Source organism: Antechinus flavipes, chromosome 3, assembly GCF_016432865.1.
Source record: "Antechinus flavipes isolate AdamAnt ecotype Samford, QLD, Australia chromosome 3, AdamAnt_v2, whole genome shotgun sequence".
Lineage (NCBI taxonomy): Eukaryota > Metazoa > Chordata > Mammalia > Dasyuromorphia > Dasyuridae > Antechinus > Antechinus flavipes.
This window is the reverse complement of record NC_067400.1, coordinates 339,145,484-339,167,347: the sequence shown is the minus strand read 5'-3', so window position 1 is coordinate 339,167,347 and position 21,864 is coordinate 339,145,484. Positions and strand designations below refer to the sequence as shown.

Below are 21,864 nucleotides of genomic sequence, written 5' to 3'. Positions count from 1 at the left end.
TTTTTATTCTTTAATTCTCTCAGGCAGGTTTATATTTTATTATTTTAAATAATTTATCCAATTCCAGTAAAATAATGCCTGCATAAAGTATTACAAAGCCAAAGTATTCTACTTATACTGAAAACAACTAACAACTGCATATGACATACTATAACTACTGTAACAGCTAATGTTAATGAAGTGATTTATAAATACTTTATTTACAACATTTCATTTGATTTGATCCTTACAAGAACCCTGCAAGGCAGATATATATATGATTTGCCCAAGGTCACAGAGCTAGTTAAATAGTGAGATAGGGTTTTCTGACTTGAGTCTAGTATTCTAATCATTGCACTTCACTGTAATATCTCAAAGGTACAATGTGTATGATGTAAGAAAAACACAATGGAGCTGGAAAAAAAAATACAGGCAAGAGAAACAAAAAGAAAACAAGAGAATGTAAATTCCATACATAGATGTAATAAAAATTATAACCTTTTCATACAGAAAAATGAAGCTGAATGAAGTTTAAAATCATGTGGTCTATAAAGTAAACAGAAAAATTTGCCAAGTTCCTATTTCTTAGAAAAAGGAAAAATGCCCTGAAAGTCTTAAAAAATGTAGTTTTAAAACTATCATTCAATGAATATTTATTAAATGCTTGCTTCATAAGTGCTTTGGGAAATATAAAAATTTACAAACCACAGTTATGGTCCTCAAGAAGATTGTGACTTTAAAAATATAATGGAATATTACTGCTTCATAAGAAATGGAGAAAGGTTTGCAGAGAAACTTGTGAAGACATATTAACTGATACAGAAAGAATAATTTATACAATAACAATGTAAAAAGAAAAAATGGAAAGATTTAAGAACTCTGATCAATGTAATGACCAATCTATTGTACAATTCCACAATAATTAGCAATCAATATAGAAATTTGTTTTGTTTGATTATGAATATTACATTGGTTTTAGTTTTCTCTTTCTAATGGGAGAAGATGACCAATGAAAAAGAAAGAGAGCTTTTAAAGTATTTTTTTAATATTCATAGAAGAAAACAAAAGAAAGCACAGAGGCAGAGCAATTTTTAAAAGTTACATATATTATATGCTTAAAAGAAAAACCAAGTTGTACACAGATTCACAGCTTCATATATAATCCTCAATTATTTTGTATATAGAATTATTTGATATTAAGTTCAGAATAAAAAAAGAAAAATTATTTAAACTTTATAATTTAGTTATGGAGTTAAGACATACAAAACAATTAAGATGCAGATACTTTATAAGTGGTGGTATAAGACTAGGGAAAAGGGCATGCCCTAGGGAAATTAATACATCTAGCTGTGGCACTGAGTAATCAGGATTGATGAGAAAAGGGCAACCTCACAGACCACTATATGTAGTTGACTCCAAATCAGACTATGTTTGCTTCACATCTCAGGCATTTATCCAATCTAATCATATCCCCAACCTATTGCAGCACGTATCCTTACTCTTAAAAATTCATGCTCTGCCATTCTCCAGTTGATAAATGGTCAAAGGATATGAACAGACAATTCTCAGATGAAGAAATTGAAACTATTTCTAGCCATATGAAAAGATGTTCCAAGTCATTATTAATCAGAAAAATGCATATTAAGACAACTCTGAGATACCACTACATACCTGTCAGATTGGCTAGAATGACAGAGAAAGAAAATGCAGAATGTTGGAGGGGATGTGGGAAAAACAGGGACACTAATACATTGTTGGTGAAACTGTGAATACATCCAGCCATTCTGGAGAGCAATTTGGAACTATGCTCAAAAAGTTATCAAATTGTGCATACTCTTTGATCCAGCAGTATTACTACTGGGCTTATATCCCAAAGAGATTTTAAAGAAGGGAAAAAGACCTTTATGTGCAAGAATGTTTGTGGCACCCCTCTTTGTAGTGGCCAGAAACTGGAAACTGAGTGGATGCCCATCAATTGGAGAATGGTTGGGTAAATTGTGATATATGAATATTATGGAATATTATTATTCGGTAAGAAATGACCAACAGGATGATTTCAGAAAAGCCTGGAGAGACTTAACATGAATTGATGCTGAGCAAAATGAGCAGGACCAGGAGATCATTATATACTTCATCAACAATACTATACGATGATCAATTCTGATGGACATGGCCATCTCCAGCAATGAGATGAACCAAATCAGTTCCATTTGTTTAATAATGAAGAGAACCACCTACACCCAGCAAAAGAACTCCGGGAGATGACTAAGAACAATTACATAGAATTCTCAATCCCTATATTTTTGTCTGCCTGCATTTTTGATTTCCTTCACAGGCTAATTGGATACTATTTCAAAGTCTGATTCTTTTTGTATAGCAAAATAACTGTTTGGACATGTATACTTATATTGTATTTAATTTATACTTTAACATATTTAACATGCATTGGTCAACCTGCCATCTGGGGGAGGGGGGAGGGAAAAGGAAGGGAAAAATTGGAACAAAAGATTTGGCAATTGTCACTGCTGTAAAATTACCCATGCATATAACTTGTAAATAAAAAGCATTCATATCTTTCTTAAGCTATGCTCTCTATAACATAACTTACTCTAGAGATTTTAGGATCAAAAAACCATCATCCATCTTTTATGATAAGTACTGTCATTTTTTACACTATGGACAAGTATCCTCTTTATGGACATTTGTAATGTTCTATAGTATATACCACTTATTTTACAGATAATCATTTAGAAAGAAATGCTTAATTCACACAAATATATGTAAAGAAATCATTAAGTAACTTCTGCAATTTGTCTACATAATTCTGTAAACAAGATCACCTGTAAATGAGGAAGGTATACAATAGCTAGTAGTATGTTCCTCAGGTAGTGATCAACATTAATTAATCACTTCCAAGTCAGTGTGAAAAATGTGCTCAAATTGCAATGATATATTCAGGAGTCCAAGTTTAGGAAACAGTGATTATTCCCATCTACTAATTTTCTATAAGCAATAAGTTTTAGGCTTTACCTTCCATGAAAATCCTAGTTCTAAATGAAACAGCATGACTTGCAACAAAAGAAACAACATATCCCCATAGAAAAGAAGGTATACCCTTGTCTACTTTGTGATGTCACCATCTGCCCTGCTTTCATGTAACACCTAAGTGGTGGATAAGAAGATGCAACTTCAAAAAAAAAAAAAAAAAAAAAAAAAAAAGGAGACAGTAGAAGGGATCTTATTTAGAAGGGAACTTAGCTAAGGAATCCTTCCTCTTTCTTACACTGCTCCTACAACACTCCATAATTATATTATTCACATAACATTCATCTACATAGGCAGACCATAATTCAAGAAGTCAGACTGATATACCATCTTTACTAGAGTAGAAACAATATCTTTCATGTAGTACAGGCTAACCTTCCCCCTAAAAAGCAAGTGATTTGAGTGGTCTACAAGATTCCAATGCACATTCTAGTTACCTAAGGTCTAAAAGACCAGCCCTCAAAAAGTCAGAGCCCTTCACTCTTGGCACATGTACCAAAGCTATATATACACTTAGCATACTCTACTAACCATATTTTTCCTTAGATGGTGGAGAAGAGAAAAACATCTACCTGAACTCACAGGATAAGTAAACCTTTTACTAAGTGTTAAATGGATTAGGAGGAATCCATTTTGTTTTGATCACATGAAGCACCAGACTAGTTTGAATTTGATCTGACACAACACTTATATACACAAATAGCTTCCCAAGATGGTTGAACTAGGTGACTGCTCAGAAAGATTCTCTCACCTTCATTGGGGACTTTTCTTCTCTCTCCCTCCCTTACCACTGTAGACCCACTTACTGACTCATAGTTTTTTTCACTCTTGGTCTCTACTCACCTGACTCCAATTCCAAGTTCAGGAGAAAGATGGGTAGGCCCACTGTATCAATTTTTCCCATTTCTATTCTATATAGATTTAAAATCTCACAGAAAGCATTTCCAACCTCAATCCCAATTATTTGTGGTGCATCCCAAACCCCCACCCAGGAAAACCTCTTAGTCTTGTGCTATAAAGCCCAGAAAAATTGGTCTAACTACTCTCCTGTCATGTCAGAATCTTATCTTATGAATAACATAAAACATGCATTCACTGATGAAATATTAGGGAACAGAGGAGGATGTGCTCATCCTTGTTTGTAAAATGAGGCTAATGATAACAACCCCCCCCCCCAGTAGTCATGAGAATAAAAATCAAATAAACTAAAATATATAAAACATTCATAAACAGCTATTCATGTTTATTTTGTTGTTGTTGTTATAATTAGAATTAAATTCTCTCTTAAGATCCTCTAGGATCTAAGATCCTAAGAAACTAATATACTTTCATATTTCTATTACCATGATATACCTGAAACTTCAGTCTTATACTAGGGGTTGCAATGTCTGTTTCGTGTTATTAGTGGTAAGGAAAAACAACTTCAAAAAGGTTATATATACATGCTTCATGAATAGTAGAACAAAGGAGTGCTATTCCATAGCAGGCAGGAGAAGCAGGGATAAGAAAGCAGGTAGGGCTAATACCCAGGCCCTCAGAATAAAAGAACTAAGGTGTCAATAAATCACTCTGGATTACCAAATATTCTAAAGGTCTCTTCTGCCCAAAGGTTCTGTATCTTTCATTTAACCATCTCTCAGAGCCACTGTCCTTTTTCTTTACTACTAATCTCAGATGTCATCCTGATAGAGCTTGTGCCTTAGGCCATTAGAACCATCACCAGCAATTTGGAGTGGATTTCTTCATTCCCAGGCTCAGTAGGTGAGGCAATGGGAAGACAAGGAGCAAAAAATTCATAATCCCATCACTCAAGATTCACTAGATGTATTCCTGGTAATGAAATGTAGAACTATGAATCCAACAGAAATACTATAATATATGCTGGTTATATCTTATAGTATTATTAATAAACTTCTATACAACATACCTGTAGGTTAAATAGGCTTTTGTAGGATGGCCAATTTTTTTTCAATAAACAAAAATCTATTTTTTACACAATGATGACAATGACCATCACCCTCAGCACCCCCCCACTACCACCTCCACCCCATTAAAAAAAAGAAAAACAAAACCTTAAAACTCTTGTGACAAATATGTATAGTAAAGTAATATAAATTCTGGAATTGTCTTGCGCAGACACGTCCATCAATTCTTTATCAAGAAATGTGTAACTAGTTTGATTATGCTGTCTCAACAGCTTAGCAGAATTATGAGAAAATATTTTTTGAATTTTAAATAAGTTTTTATAGGTAAACTTCTGGAATTTCTAGAAGTTGAGAGACTGCCTACATTATCTTATGTTGTAGTTACTGTCATCTTCCCTGTCAAAGTGCAAGCTTCTAGAGGGGGACTTTATCTTAGACATCTGTTATGTCTCAAACTGCCTAGCATATGGCAGGCACCCAAATATACTGAATGAATTTTTCAGGCTTGAAAAACCTAAAAACTATTCAATTATCTTAATATCTACTAAGGATATATGAAGGGAAGAGATAAAATAGAGATGGAACAAAGTTTTGTTTTCTACCAAGATTCAGTTCTGGCACTACCATCTCAATGAAGCCATATTAATTTCTTTCCTAACTCTCCCAGTTGTAAGTGCTCTCTAACTTTAGTTTTCCTTTACAATACTTTTGTGGACATGCTGTATCCCTACAGCAGAATGTAAGCTCCATGAGGATAAAGACTATATCCCTTGCATTTACTTAAGGATGTGCCTGGTTCTTTTTACTTTTTGAATTGATTTATAGTTTTAATGGTGTAGGGAAACTGTCAAACATTAGTTCTATTGATACAGATTAGCACCTCTTCTCTGACTTTTCAACTGGGGTTAAATGACTTTCCCAGGGTCACACAGCCAGGAAGTGTTAAGTGTATGAGACCAAATTTGAACTCAGATCTTCCTGACTTAAGGGTTGGTGCTCTATCCACTGTGCCACCTAACTGTCCGTTCTCTGACTTTTCTAGAACTGCCTAGGGCACTGAAAAGTAAAATGGTTCATGGTTACATGGCCATTAAGTAAATGGGGCCTTATAATTTTACTTATTTCAATTAATCACAAATGATAAAATTTTTATAGTGGTTTATTTATTTATTTTTACTAAGGCCTCTGGGGTTTGCCTGTATAGTGCTTTTGTAATTATTTCGTTTGATTCTCAAAATTATCCTGAGGGGTATTAATGATTATCTCAATTTTACAAAAAAGGAAACCGAGGCACACAAAGGTTAAGTGGTTTGCCCGGGATCACACAGTTAATAAGTGTCTGAGACTAGATTCTAACTCAGGCCTTCCTGGTTGCACTCCATGCAGTGAAACACCTATCTCAGAATTTGCTTAATGTTTTGCCTAATTTTGAACACTAAAACTAGCAAGCTAACTAATGCAAATAAGAGTACCTTTAAAAACAACTTACCTGTGGTTGCTGGGTTTATCAGTCCTGTAGATGCACTATTAGAAATTTGTGAGGGAGCTTGACTTAGCCCTGTAGAAGGGGCTCCTGACCGAGGAAATTGTTGAGAACTCATTTCCACCTGCAAAACACGAGCTGTTACAATTTGATCTTGAGATAACAGGATACTACTAAACTTAAGCCTTAAGGTAGCGTTTCTTTACTTTTTGGAATAACTAAGTAACATATCTCAATTAGACAAAATATCAGCTGAAAAATTAAGTAATTTTCAAAGGAAATACTATCTGAACTTCTACAACCAAATATAAAAATGCTAACAAATTATCCTACTCCATTTATAACTATTGTTGTTCAGTTGTTTGAGTTGTGTCTTCATGACTACACCTGGAGTTTTCTTGGCAAAGATACTAGAGTGTTTTGCCATTTCTTCCCCCAGCTCATTTTAAAGATAAAGAAACTGAAGCAAACAAGGTTAAGTGCCTTGCCTAGGGTCACACAAGGTCGCACATCATGCCTTTTGTCACATCTGAACTCAGGTTTTTCCTGATTGCAGGTCTGGTGCTCCATTTATTGAACTACCCACCTGCCCTTAGTATTATCTTTCACCAAATCACAGTAACATTTGTCTTAACAGTATCTAGAATTTTAACATTTTTACTGGTACTTCTTTTCCCAGTAATTACAATGCAGAATAACAGATCTCAGATGTGAAAGGGAACTCAGGATTCATCTAATCTAACTTCAACTTAAACAAGAATCTCTTCCACAATATACTCAACAAATAGTCATCTAGATTTTGCTTTAAAAAACTTCAGAGAGGAATTCCAATTCTTCCTGAGGTAGTCCATTCCACTTTTTTGATATAGCTTTTATTGTTCTTCCTTAAATTTAAATCTGCTTCTTTGCAATTTCTACTCACTATTTCTGGTCTTGACTTCTGCACCAAAGCAAAAGAAATCCGTACCCTTTTCTATGGGCCAGTCTTTCAAATACTTGAAGCTACAATAATCCTTCATGTCCTTCATATAAGTCTTCTCTTGAAAAAACATCTTCAATTAAAGTGCATATTGCAAGATATTGAGTCTTTCATTAAATAACCTTTTTTTTTCCTTTAGACAGTTTCTAACTAAAAATGTTCTTTTTGAAAGTGATATCAATAACTGACAATGGCAATTCTCTACACAGGCCTGATAAGGGTAAAATAAAGTGGGACTCTCAAACCCCATACTCTTAGATACCACGTTTCTATTCACCCAGCTCAAATTGCATTACCCTTCTTTGATAGCCATTTTACATTGTCATCTCATGTGAGGCTTACATTCAACTAAGTCTCTCCCCAAGACCATTTTCAGATGAACTAGCTTGGCTATATCTCCCTCATCTTGTATGGACAACAAGTTATTTTTTTGACTCAGCCTGCCAATATCTTTTTGGATTCATCCTGATAAGTCACAGAATAAGCCATTGCTCCCAGTTTTATGTCACATATGCTTTTAGTTAACTCCTTTAAATTATCTTTAAGGTTTCTTAGTTGAGAATCATACATGGCCAACAAATGGGACTTATAAGTATATTTTAGCTTAACATAGGAATTTCTGCAAATAGGCTTCATAGACACAACTCTAGCTAATAGTAAAGCCTGCTTGGGAATGGGGAGGAACATAATAGATTCTACAATAATTTTGCGTGTGTGTGTAACAATCAACAAGAAAGTATTCTTGAAACCTTATTCTCCAAACAGAACATATAGCACCTTATTAAGTCCAAATCCACGAAGAACTCAGTCTTGTCTTAAATTTTTTTTTACAAGTTTGCAAATAACAAGAGCAAAAGCAAATCATTTAAGGCTTTGCTAGAAAATTGTAAAATCATACTTTATAATTTAATTTAATTTCATTAAAAGATTTTATGGTAACATTTATAATAATCAGAAAATCCCAAGCAGGGATATTCAGGGTTATTCGGTTGGAAGAAATGGGAATAAAATTTAGGCTTCCCAACAAACAACACATTACTATCCGTACCTAAAATACAATTCTCAACAACTCATGATCTACACTATGATACCATAATCAGATTTTTTTTCCCTTCCATTTTAAAGAAAGTAAAGGAAGCACTCTTTGACAATGAATACGTTATAGTCAAAAGTGTTTTTTTTTTTTTTTTTAAGAAAACAGTCTTTAGTAAGTTCGAACTTGACAAAAAAGAGATTTTATATTTCAATGTCACTGAAAGGTTCCGTGGCATAGTCACAGATACCTTATATCAAAATATGACCAAAAAGAGATCAGTCAACAGATGTTTGCAAAGACCTCGATTTGCAGATTTCCTTTCCCTCATACGTATACTAAAGAAGGGACTCTACTCCTCTGAAATGTTTCTGTTCCTTTCCACAGCAGTTTTTAACTCCAAATGCTCAGCTGTTCCATTCCCCACCCAAACCGATCAATGCAATCAGATGACATAGCTATCCCGCCTCCTCTCTTTGGGGTGCTCCTGTCTGGCTCTTCCAGCGAGGGGAGAGCAGGTATAGTTCTCCCCAAGATAACTAGCTCCCTTACCCTACTGCTTCTCTGCCGTCTGCCCCAGAGGCTTCTTTCCAGCCCTTGCCCACTCTTTTTTCCATCAGTCCCCAGTCCGAGAAGCGGACTCACAAAGGAACCAGGGAGGGAAGCAAGAGGGCCCCCTCCCCACAGCCAATACAGCTTTTCGGTCCCCGTGACACCGGCTAGGGCCCAGCAAACACCCCAGTTACTAGTGCAGCTTCAATATCTGGTTCCAGCTTTCTCCCCAAGAACCTGCCCCTCCCCTCCCCATCGCCCGCCTATTGGCCCTGAGCCGAAGGCGTCACACGGGGTCGGGCGCCAATCCAGCATCAGTCTCGGCGCCCTAGCCCCACCCTCTCATCGAACTTCGACTAATCAAGCAAGAGGCTCTGGCAGAGCTACCCAAATTTCACGACCCCGCGACCAATAGAGGAGGAGAGACTGCTCATCCAATAAGAAGGGTCGGGGGGGCGTGAGGGAGGCCCCGCCTTTGCCTGGGTCTGAAAGCGGCGGGCGCAGGTCCCGGATGTAGATAGTCACTTTAAACTGCTCTGTGAGCCAAACTGCCTCCGCCACCGCCCCCCGCCCGGCCAATCTCCCCGTCTTCAGCCCGTCAAAGCCTCCATCCCAGAGCCAGTCGGCCTAAGGCCCAGGCCCCGCCTCCTTGCCGCGGGGCATCCCAAGCCGGGGGTAGAGACTCCTCGCAGCTTCAACTGCCGAGACTAACCGCCCTACCCCAGGATATTGACAGGACCCCATAACTTCCTAAGCACTACGGGACGAGGCGAAGGAGCAAGTTGACTATGCTTCGTCGTGGCCACCTTTCCCAGGGGACTCTTGGCTGAGCGGACGCCGCAACCCTGGCTCGGCCCGGCTGCCCCGCCCCCTCCCCGATCCCCCTCCTCCCGCCACTACCTGGAGTCCGAAGCGTGGAGCCACCGCTCCTCCGTTCTGCCTCCTCCGTCTTGCTCTTTGCCTTTCTTGGCGGCGCCTCTCAGGTTTCTTAGTCCCCGAGGTTCTGGACCCGCCGCGGCGGCCGCGGCTAGCTCTCCTCTTAACCTAGCGCCGCCGCTTCCGCCGCCGCACCGAGACGCCCGCCCATTGGTTAAAGTTGGCACCGCCCACCTCAGGTTCAGCCACTGAAAGCGCGGCCTTAGCCAGAAGGTGGGACCGTCAGGGGAGGGATGTCCCAGTCCGGGGTGGTAGGGCATTCTGGGTCTTGTAGTTTTTCACAGCAAGGAGGCGGGACTGGGAGGGTACGAGTGGGCGAAAGGGCGGGTGCTGCCGCCAACCCTGCGTCACGCCCCCCTTTGCAGTCTTCCATTGGTTCTAATCGAGCCGCTTTTCGCTTCATGTTATCCCTCTCCTCCCCCTCTCGAGCGGAGAAAAGGCGACCGGATCTAGAGTTGGAGCTCCGCCTTCTCCAGGCCCCCAAACCGCGGTCCTTGGATTTGTCACTTGCATGGCGGGGCACAAAACGGGGAATGGGGATATGAGACTTCAGACAAGCCCCATTCCATGCTTTCCTTTAAAGGGCAAATGGGGAGGGGGGAAGGGAGATAGAAGAGGAGGAGAAGCGAGAGGATTTATTCTCAATGCCTTTTCATTGGGCTTTGTTACAGGGTTTGTTTTTAATGTGGCCTCTTCATCTACCGGAATCGGCTGCATGTGGCGGGTGCCAAGGTTCCCCCATGCCAGTCACCGGAGATGGCCTCCCTGGAACCACTGCATACCTCGTGCCTGGGCCCCGTTGCGTTGGAGGCAGAGGCAGGGGCCATCCAGCTTCACTTGCCTGCACCTAGAGAAAACACATTCCTAAGTCGTTTTATTCCTCAAGCCCTAGGCAGGACAGAGATCACATCCTGTGTCCTCCACATTAGTGAAGTTCCGTAGAGTTTTCTGTAAGGGATGGGACGGGATAGAGCCCTGGAAGTGTAAACACTTTAACACCTTCCAAGTTAAAATACGTGATTACGTTCCCATAAGCATCACCTCATCAAAGACTGGGGCGGTAATAATAAGAAAATGATACAATAATAATAATAGCTTTTATACAATGCTTTAAGGTTTGCAAAGTGTTTTATAGATATTAACTTCATTTTAATCTTGACAATAGCAGCCTTGGGAATGTAGGTGCTGTTACCATCTCTGGAAAGACAGACAGAGATTAAATGATTTGCCCAGGGTCACAAAGCTATTCAGTGTCTTAGGTCATATTTGAACTCAGTATCACCTGACTCCAGGACCACTGCTCTATCCACTATACTTTCTAGCTTCTCTGGTAGAAAGAAGGAAGAGAATATGCATATATATAGCCCCTACTTTGTGTCCAGTACAAAAAGATTCTGGGGTTTGGTTTTGCTAATATGATCACATTTGATTAGGGGTGTTCCTAACTCAGCAGAATTGTGTTTGTCGTCCTTTTCTGGTCATATCTTCTTGGTAAATATCCCTTTGTAGAAGTTAATTGATATTAATTGGCAATTTCAACAGAAGTGATGAAATAGTAGAAGAGACAATAATTGGGAATTGATACTGGAGGCATTGAAGGATTTGAGCCAACAGCATTATAAGAAAACTATCCCTGAGGGAGAAATGTAATCAGGCATGCTTTGGGGACCAATCTTCTAGAAATAAATATGTGGGCTGGGAGAGTGAGTCCAGGGTCTTGTCTACATCAATATGCCCAAATTACAGAATTTTAGTCCCAGAAGAGACTTCAAGATGAACTAGTTTTATATTATAGACATAAAAAGTAAGGCCTAGAGAGTGATGATTTGATTATAATCTCGGAGCTAGTTATTGGCAGAGCCAATATTGGTTGTGCTCTTTCCACAATTCCAGACTGTTTCTCTTTTGCTAGGTATAAACACAGAAAAACGGTATGGAGCAACTTTTAAAGAAATACAATTACTTTATTTCCAACTTAAATATCTCCTTTTAACACTATCTTTTAAAAAATTTATCTCAATTATTGCATAAGGCAAACTAACTGTTTTTACTTTAACTCACTTATCACTATTACGTATCTATTCATAGTTCTCCTTCCTGTTTCTGCATTGATCTAACCCAGTGGTTCTCAAAGTATGATCTGGGGACTTTAGGAGTCCCACAGATCCTTTTAGGGGTCCTCAAGATTAAAACTTCTCATAATGTTATGACATTTTAATTTCTAAAGATACAAAATGAAGTAGAACAAAGAAAACAATATACACAAAGGCACTACAAGAATACAGTTGACTAGAACAATAACAATTGGAGCAAATACTGTGAAATTACATTGACCAAGCATGGCTCCAAAAGATAGTTAAAATACCTTTTTTTTGATAATGGTAGGTAACTATGGATGTGGAACACTATAGTTGTCCCATATTTTTATTATTAGTTTTACAAAATTTTTTTCTTAATTTTTGCTTTCTCTCTTTAATAAGCTATGATAATTTAGAAAAGAGAGGGAAATAAATTATGTAAAAAAGAAAAAAGATATAAACAAAGCATTTTTTAAAATAATACATTTTTAAAAGAATATATATTCTTTTGACCTATTCTTTAATACTTATTTCTGACACATTTAAGTGTGAAAAGCCTAATTTTGTCTCATTACATTTGTACTTCTGGTATATTCAGGGTGCTTAATAGTTTGTGTTGAATAGGTGACTCTAGAACCACATTTTTAATAAGTATTAAAAGAATCTTGTGACTTTTATGCCCTATAGGATCCAATTCTAACATGTTCTAATTCTAACAAATTAAGAAATTAAACTGTTCTGAGTTATCAGAAGGGCACATAGGAAAAAAGATTTTCCTGTAGGGGTAGTTTACCTATTCTGCAAGATATATAAATTGAGAATAAGCATTATATGTAGCATCTACTGTGTGCCAAGTGGCTTTAAAAAAAAAAAATCTTTCATTCGATCAGCACAACATTCCTAGGATGATGAGATTTAGGTTTGGGGGTTCCCTTTAGCAGGGAACCAAATGATAAGGTCTAGATTTAGGGAACCAAAATGAGATTAGGGTTTCTGGTGGTCAGGAAGTTAAATGATAAAGTCTAGTGACAGGTTCAGGGTTCAGGGAACCAAAATGAGAGATTTGACTCCTCTGTACCTTCTTGGAATTCAGTGCAAGGGTAGGGAGTTTTGGGGAACCCCATTCTGGTGGCACAGATTCTCTGTAAAGGAATTTACAAACCCAAAAACCTAGATCGATAAAAGAGGTTTATTGTAGGGACTGGGAAGTAAGGTTAGAAGTCCTGATAGAGAGGCATAAGGTCTCGTTAGGGAAATAGGTGAGGATAAAGACAGGATAACATTGGAAAAGAATATTATTCCAGCGGGCAGAGATTTCCTTGGCATGGCATGGCATAGCCTAGCATGGCATGGCATAGCATGTTTAGAATCTCTTGCAAAGAGAGGATTTTAGATTGGCTCTTTTATAATAGGAGCTTTGGCTACAAGCTGAAGGGGGCTAGTGGGTAGAGTCCCAAGTTGGCTCATCTATTAGCTGGGTTTCAACTTGAGCTGGAATTTGAATAGAATGAGTTTCTTGAATAGAGTTGGAATTCTTTTCCTAAGGACTAGAATCAGCCCCACCTAGATAACAGAATGAAACTGTTTGTCTTGTTTCCCTCGGGTGGGTCCCTCACTGAGGCAGAGTTGATGGAGATTTTCTCCTTCAAGGAATTTTAGAGTTTCAGGGTCCCTTCTTCAAGGATGCATGTGCCATTATCATCTCTTTTTTACTCTTGAGGAAACTGAGGCAAATAGATTAAGTAATTTGTTTAGAATTATGTTGCCTAGGATCATGTAGCTAGTATTTGAGCTCATATCTGAACTCAGGTCCTCTAACTCTAAACCTAGTAATTTATCCACTGCCCTAATATTTTTAGTATTGCTTTTTAAAAAACTAGTTTCCTTTTACTGTGCTTTTTGTTGTTGTTGTTATTGTTGGATTTTTTTTTTTTTACTTTTATTTTTGTTCCTCAGATTTCATGTAGTCTTCTGCTAGGTGGACTTCTGACTTGTTCTTTCTGAACCTAACCATGTGAAATTTTGAGTAGTGAGGCAGCTGCATTTGATTCAACCATGTTCTTGAAATGACTTTTGTATCCTTTTCATGCAGCTATGTTAATTTATATTTGTCAGATATTCCTGAGATTGTCAATTCTCTTAATCCCAAACCTGGGTTCCCTAGGTCCTATAGTGATTCTGACCATTCTCCCCTTCCCCCAACAATTATATGTAAAAACAAAATGTTAAAATTCATTTTTAAAAAATTCTCTAAATCACTATTGATTAGAGAAATGCAAATTAAGACTATCTTAGGTATCACTTTGTACCTCTCAAATTGGCTAAAATGACAGAAAAAGATAGTGCTAACTGTTGGAGGGAATGTGGAAAAACTGGAACACTAATATATTGTTGGAGTTGTGAACTGTTCCAACCATTCTGGAGAGAAATTTGGAAGCCCAAAGGACTATCAAAAACTGTGCATAGCCTTTGATCTAGCAGTGTCAGTACTGGGTCTATATCCTAAAGAGTTCATAAAAGAGGGAAAAGGATCCACGTGTGGAAAAATATTTGTAGTAACCCTTTTCGTAGTAGCAAGAAACTGGAAATTGAGGATACCCATCAGTTGGAGAATGGCTGAATAAGTTATGGTATGTGCATGTTATAAAACATTATTGTTCTATAAGAAATGATTAGGAGGATGATTTTAGAGAGGCCTGGAGAGACTTAAATGAACAGATGCAAAGTAAAATAAACAGAACCAGGAGATCATTGTACATGGCAACATCAATATTATACGATGATCAATTCTGATGAATGTGACTCCTTCCAGCAATGAGATGATTGATGTCACTTTCAATGATCTTATAATGAAGATAGTTATCTACACCCAGAGAGAGGATGTGGGAACTGAGTGTGGATCACAACATAGCATTTTCACTCTTTTTGTTGTTGTTCACTTGCATTTTGTTTTCTTGCTGATTTTCTTTCCTTTTTGATCTGATTTTTCTTGTGCAATGAGAATTATATAAATATGTTTATACATAATGGATTTAACATATATTTTAACATGTGTAACATATATTGGATTGCTTGCCTTCTAGGGGAGGGGATGGGGGGAAGTAGGGGAAAATTTGAAACGCAAGGCTATGCAAAGGTCAATGTTGAAAAATGATCTGTGCATATGTTTTGAAAACAAAAAGCTTAAAAAAAATAATAAGCACGTTGATTTCAGAAGAGCCTGGAAAGAGTTACATGAACTGATTCTTAGTGAATTGAGCAGAAACAAGAGAGCATATACCCAATATTATGTGATGATCAATTTGACTCTTCTTAGCCATTTAGGTGATTCAAGGCAACTCCAATAGCCTTGAGATGGAAAATGCTATCTGCCTCCAAAGAGAGAATTTTGGAGACTGAAAGTGGATTGAAGCTCAGTATTTTTACCTTTTGATTCTTTGTTTTTTTCCTCATGGTTTTTTCCTTTCAGTCTGATCTTTCTAGTACAACATGACAAATTTGAAAATATGTTTAAAAGAATTGTATATATTTAACCTATATCAAATGGTTTGCTATCTTTGGATGGGTGAAAGAATGAGGAAGAAAAATCTGAAACACAGTCTTATAAAAATGAATGTTGAAAAACATCATTACATGTATTTAGAAAATAAAACAGAATTGAAAATTTTTAACATTTTTTTTTTACAATTTTGAGTTTCAAATTCTCTTCCTCCTTTCCTGAAACAGTAAACAATTTGATATGTTATATATGTGTGTGTATGTGTGTGTGTTTGTGTGTGTGATCATGCAAAACATATTTCCATATAAGTTATAGAAAAAAAAACTATACAAAAAATAAAAGAAAAAATAGCATTCTTAGATCTGCATTCAGACACCATCAGTTCTTTCTCTAGACATAGAAAGCATTTTTCATCATAAGCCCTTCAAAATTATTTTGGTTCATTGTATTGCTGAGAATAGCTAAGTCATTCACAATTGATCATTATACGATATTACTATCACTGTGCACAAAATTCTCCTGATCTACTAGTGGTATTGTTAGGTCAAAAGATATGCACAATTGCATAGCCCTTTGGGTGTATTTCCAAATTACTTTCTGGAATGGTTAGATTAAGTTCACAACTTCAACAGTGCATTAGTATCTCTGTCTCATATCCCTTCTAATGTTTGTCATTTTCCTTTTCTGTCACATTAGCCCATCTAAAAAAGTATGAGGTGGTACCCCGAAAGTTGTTTTAATTTGCATTTCTCTAATCAGTAGTGATTTAGAGCATTTTTTCTTATGTCTACTCATATCCTTTGACTATATCAATTGGGGAATGACATATTCTTATACATTTCACTTCATTCTCTACATATTTGAGAAATGAGACCTTTATTTGAGACATATGCTGTAAAAATTCTTCCCTAACTTTCTGCTTTCTTTCCTTTGTATTAGTTTTGTTTGTGCAAAAGCTTTTAAATAAAATCATCTGTTTTACAACTCATAATTCTCTACATCTCTTATTTGGTCTAAATTCTTCCTTTCTCCAAAGATCTGACAGGTAAGCTCTTCCTTGCTCTCCTAATTTGTTTATGGCATCACCCTTTATGTCTAAGTCATGTACCCATTTTGTCCTCATCTTGATCAATGAACAATGTAAGATGTTAATCTATATGTAATTTCTTCCAAACTGTTTTCCAGTTTTCCCAGCAGTTTTTGTCAAATAGTGAGTTCTTGTCCCAAAAGTTAGAATTCGTGGGTTTATCAGACAATAGATTACTATGGTCAGTTACTACTGTGTATTATGTTCCCAATTTCACTAATTTTTTTTTTTTTTAGCACATATCAGATTGTTTTGATGATTGCCAATTTATAATACAGTTTGAGATCTGGTACAGCTAGGCCACCTTCTTTCACATTTAAAAAAAAAATTAATTCCCTTGATGTTCTTGACCTTTTGTTCTTCAGATGAATTTTGTTATGATTTTTTTTCATCCAGCAGTATCTTTACTGGGCTTATATCCCAAAGAGATACTAAAGAAGGGAAAGGGACCTGTATGTGCCAAAATGTTTGTGGCAGCCCTGTTTGTAGAGGCTAGAAGCTGGAAAATGAATGGATGCTCATCAATTGGAGAATGGTTGGGTAAATTGTGGTATATGAATGTTATGTAATATTATTGTTCTGTAAGGAATGACCAGCAGGATGAATACAGAGAGGACTGGCGAGACTTACATGAACTGATGCTAAGTGAAATGAGCAGAACCAGGAGATCATTATATACCTCAACAATGATACTGTTTGAGGATGTATTCTGATGGAAGTGGATCTCTTTGATAAAGAGAGCTAATTCAGTTTCAATTGATCAAAGATGGGCAGAAGCAGCTACACCCAAAGAAAGAATACTGGGAAATGAATATAAATTGCTTGCATTTTTGTTTTTCTTCCCGGATTATTTATATCTTCTGAATTCAATTCTCCCTGTGCAACAAGAAAATTGTTCGGTTCTGCACACATATATTGTATCTAGGATATACGGTAGCCTATTTAACATGTAAAGGACTGCTTGCCATCTGGGGGAGGGGGTGGAGGGAAGTAGGGGAAAAATTGGAACAGAAGTAAATGCAAGGGATAATGCTATAAAAAATTACCCAGGCATGAGTTCTATCAATAAAAAGTTATTTTTTAAAAAATGATTTTTTTCTAACTATAAAATAAATTTGTGGTAGCTTAATTGATTTGACATTGAATAAATTAATTTAGGTGTTGTCATTTTTCTCATATTATTTTGGCCTACCAATGAGCAATAGATATTTTTCCAATTATTTAAATCTGACTTTATTTTTATGAAAAGTGTTTTGTAATTGTGCTCATATAGTTCCTGGGTTTGTCTTGGCAAGTAAACTCAAAAATCTTTTATGTTGTCTCCAATTATTTTAAATGGAATTTCTTTGTATCTATATAATGGAATAATAGACAGAGAATGGGGAGGAGGAGAGAGAGGGGAGGAAGGACTGACATGGATGAGTAACAAAGAAGCAAGGAATGTGATCAGGAATCCTTGGGCCCAAACCAGGCTATGAGTGTGTGGCAACCTAGGGCAATTATGTTGCAAACTATGTTCTTCCTCATTTCATTTGCCAAAGTGAAGGATCAAGTAGAGGCTGTCTGTGGAGATATTACTCCTTTGACTGAGAGATGGCAACAACCTTATTTTGGAATGTCCAAGATGCATGGCACCATAGAATTAAATTCTGTTAAAATAAAATCCAAACTAAAGCCCACTAGACAAGGAAGGGTTTTTATAGCATGAAGGTAGCTCAGGATTTGGGACCAAATGGATTAGCTCCTGGAAAACTTTCAGGATATATATCCTCTTCTCAGATGTGATGATTTTAATGGCCAGAAGATCTCTGCTGTAAGTGGGTTTTGTTTGTGTGTTTTGCCTATCAGGATTAATTTATAAGAATGGAAGCCAAATAGGTGGAACAATGGCTGGTTCCCAGTGTCCTGGTTGAAAGCATCAGCATCTATGAAAAAAGTGCTGTGTTGTGAGAAATGGAATTAAATGCTATTCTAAAATGAATGAAGGCTAACACAAATATTAAGAATGCTTCCTAGGTTTTTGTTTTTTTCTGACAAAAAGATAAAACTTTGTATAGGCACTTAGAATCTATAAGTATCTTACTAGGCCTGGCTCATGACAAATAAATCATTAATTAGTAAACATTAAGCGTTCACTATATGTGAGATATTATGATAAACACTGGAAATACAAAGAAAGTCTCCATTCTCAAGAAATTTACAAAGGAAGGGAATTGGGCAAGATAATTCACAAAATGAAACTGAAAGTGGGGGGCAGGGAAGCAGAAAAGGGAGGAAAGGTACCTCTGCAATCAGGAGAGGAGTCCCAGGGACACTGATGAAGTGCCAGTGCTACAGTAAGGAAATGAAACTAATGTAAAAACATTGAAAGACTTTAAAATAGCAAAGAAAAGCAACTATGTTATTCAATCATTTCAGTTGTTTCTGACTCTTCCAGAGCCTATTTGGGATTTTCTTGCTAAATATACTGAAGTAGTTTACTGTTTGCTTATCCAGTGCATTAAAGCAAATAGTTAAGTAACTTGCCCAGGATCACACAGCTCGCAAGTGTCTGAGGCTGGATTTGAACTCAGGAAGATGTGTCTGTCTGACTCTAGGCCCAACATTCTATCCACTTAACTCTTAGCTGCAGATTAAAACTTATATGTGTATAGGTGTATACATATATAGGTATATATATGTATGCATGTATACCTTGCAATAACTTTTATTTTTTTATTTTCTTTTTTATTTTTATTTCCCCCAATTACATGTAAAATAAAATTTTTTTTGTTATACATGTACATTCATTTAAAAATATTTTCATATGAGCCACGTTAGGAAAGAAAAAAACAAAAGGGAAAAACCATAAGAAAAAAAGAATAGCATTTGTTGATCTACATTCAGTCTCCATAGTTCTCTCTCTAGATGTAAGATGGCATTTTCCATGCAAAGTTTATTGAGATTGCTTTAGATCATTGAACCACTGAGAACCAAATTTATCATTATTGATCATCACACAATCTTGCTGTTGCTGCACACAGTGTTTTCCTGGTTCTGCTTACTTCATTCAGCATCAGTTCATGTAAATCTTTCCATATCCATCTAAAATCAGCTTGTTCACCATTTTTTATAGAACAATAATATTCCATTACTTTCATATACCATAACTTATGTAGCCATTCTCCAATTGATGGGCATCTACTCATTTTCCAATTCTTTGCTATCACAAAAAGAGATGCTACAAACATATTTGCACATTTGGGTCCTTTTCCCTCTTTTATGATTTCCTTGGGATACAAACCCAGTAGTGGCACTGCTGAGTCAAAGGATAAGCACAGTTTGATGATCACAGTTTCAAATTGCTCTCCTGAATGGTTGGATCATTTCACAACTGTGCCAACAATGAATTAGTGTCCCAGTTTTTCCCATTCCCTCCAATATTTATCATCTTTTCCTGTAATTTTAGCTAATCTGAGAGGTGTGAGGTGATATCTCAGAGTTGTTTTAATTTGTATTTCTCTAATCAGTAGTCATGTAGAACATTTTTTCATATAAGATAATTTCATCATCTGAAAATTGTTCATATCCTTTGACCATTTATCAATTGGGGAATAACTTGTATTCTTATAAATTTGACACAATTCTTTATATGTTTTAGAAATGAGGCCTTTATCAGAAACACTGGCTGTATAAATCTTTTCCCAGCTTTATACTTTCCTTTTAATCTTGTTTGTGTTGGTTTTGTTTGTGCAAAATAATCCCTTGCTTTTCTTTCCTCTGTCTCCTTCTACTTCCCTATAGAATAAGATAAATTTATATACTCAACTGAATATGTATGTCATTTCTTCTCTGAGCCAAAACTGATGAGACAATGCTCATTTCCCTTCCCTTCTTTCCCTCTGTTGTGATAAGTCTTTTGTGCCTCTTCATGTGTCTTAATTTATGCCACTTTATCTTCCCTTTCTACTATTCTGCTATAATCCTTTTCCCACCTCTTAATGTGTTTTTCTTTAATATCATCATGTCAGGGTCAATTTATACCTTCACCTTCTGTCTATGTATGCCTCCTCTAATTACCCTAATAAAAGATAGTTTTTGAGAGTTACAAGTGTTATTTTCCCATGTAGGGATGTAAACAGTTTAACCTTTAAATAAAGTTGGTTTTTTTTTTCCTTTCCTTTTCCCCTTTTTATTCTTTTCTTGAGTTCTCTGTTTGTAAATCAAATTTTCTGTTACATTTTGGTCTTTTCAATAGAAATGATTGAAAGTCTATAACTTCATTGAAGATCCATCTCCTCCCTTGAAAGATGATGCCCAGTCTCTCTGGGTAATTGATTCTTGGTTGTAATCAAAGGTCTTTTGCCTTCTAGAATATGATATTCCAAGTCTTCCTATCTTTTATTGTAAAAGCTGCCAAATCCTAGGTAATCCTGTCAGTGGCTCCTCAATCTTGAATCGTGTTTTTCAGGCAGCCTACAATATTTTTTCCTTGACATTATACTTCTGGAGTTTTGCAACAGTGTTTCCTAGAGTTTTTCTTGTGGGATCTCTTTTCAGAGGTTATTGATGGATTCTTTCAATGACTGTTTTGCCCTCTGGTTCTAGAATTATCAGGGCAGTTTTTCTTGATGTCTTAAAGAATGCTATTCAGGCTCTTTTTTTTTTTTTTTTTTAATTGTGATCTTCAGGTAGTTCAATAATTTTTAAATTGTCTCCTGGATCTATTTTCCAGGTCTGCTGTTTTTCCAGTGAGATATTTTACATTTTCTTTCAATTTTTCATTCTTTCTAGCTTTTTAGCTTTAGTTTGATTAATTCTTGATGTCCTATAGAGTCATTAGCTTTCATATGCCATTTTTAGTTTTTGATGTATGATTTTCTTCAATTAGCTTTTGTATCTCTTTTCTGTTTTTCCACTGGATTAATTCTATTTTTAAAGATGATGTTTTCTTCCGTGGACTTTTTTTTTTTTTTTTTTTTTTTTTTTTGCCTTTGGCTAATTGTATTTTTTAAGAAATTATTTTCTTCAGTCAATTTTTATCCTTCCTGTTCCAAGTTGTTGTCTGTCTCTTCCATACCTCTCATTTCTTTCCCCAGTTTTTCTTCTACCTCTCTGTTTGACTTTTAGAATCCTTTATGAGCTCCTTCAAGAAGGTTCTTTGAGACCAGTTCATATCCGTTTTGAGGTTTTACATGTTGTTCTTCTGATTTGGCATTTTGGTCTTCCCTGTCACTATAATAGCTTTCTATAATTAAGATTCTATTTCTTGCTCATTTTCCTTCTTTC

General features: G+C 36.4%; 1 protein-coding gene across 5 annotated transcripts in view; it reads right to left on the bottom strand.

Annotated features, from left to right (window-relative positions):
- Positions 1–10,056, bottom strand: part of SAP130 (Sin3A associated protein 130) — a 49,735-nt gene extending 39,679 nt beyond the window's left edge. For 3 of the 5 annotated variants that reach the window (XM_051985669.1, XM_051985671.1, XM_051985670.1), the window contains exons 1-2: positions 9,897–10,056; positions 6,439–6,556 (exon numbers count right to left, since the gene is read on the bottom strand). In XM_051985669.1, coding sequence (XP_051841629.1) covers positions 6,439–6,550 — 112 coding nt within the window. In that variant the 5' untranslated portion in view covers positions 6,551–6,556; positions 9,897–10,056. Of the gene's footprint in view, positions 1–6,438; positions 6,557–8,996; positions 9,181–9,896 lie in introns of those variants that run through there. The other 2 variants (XM_051985673.1, XM_051985672.1) reach the window with 2 other exon arrangements.
- Between the last annotated feature and the right edge of the window lie 11,808 nt (positions 10,057–21,864).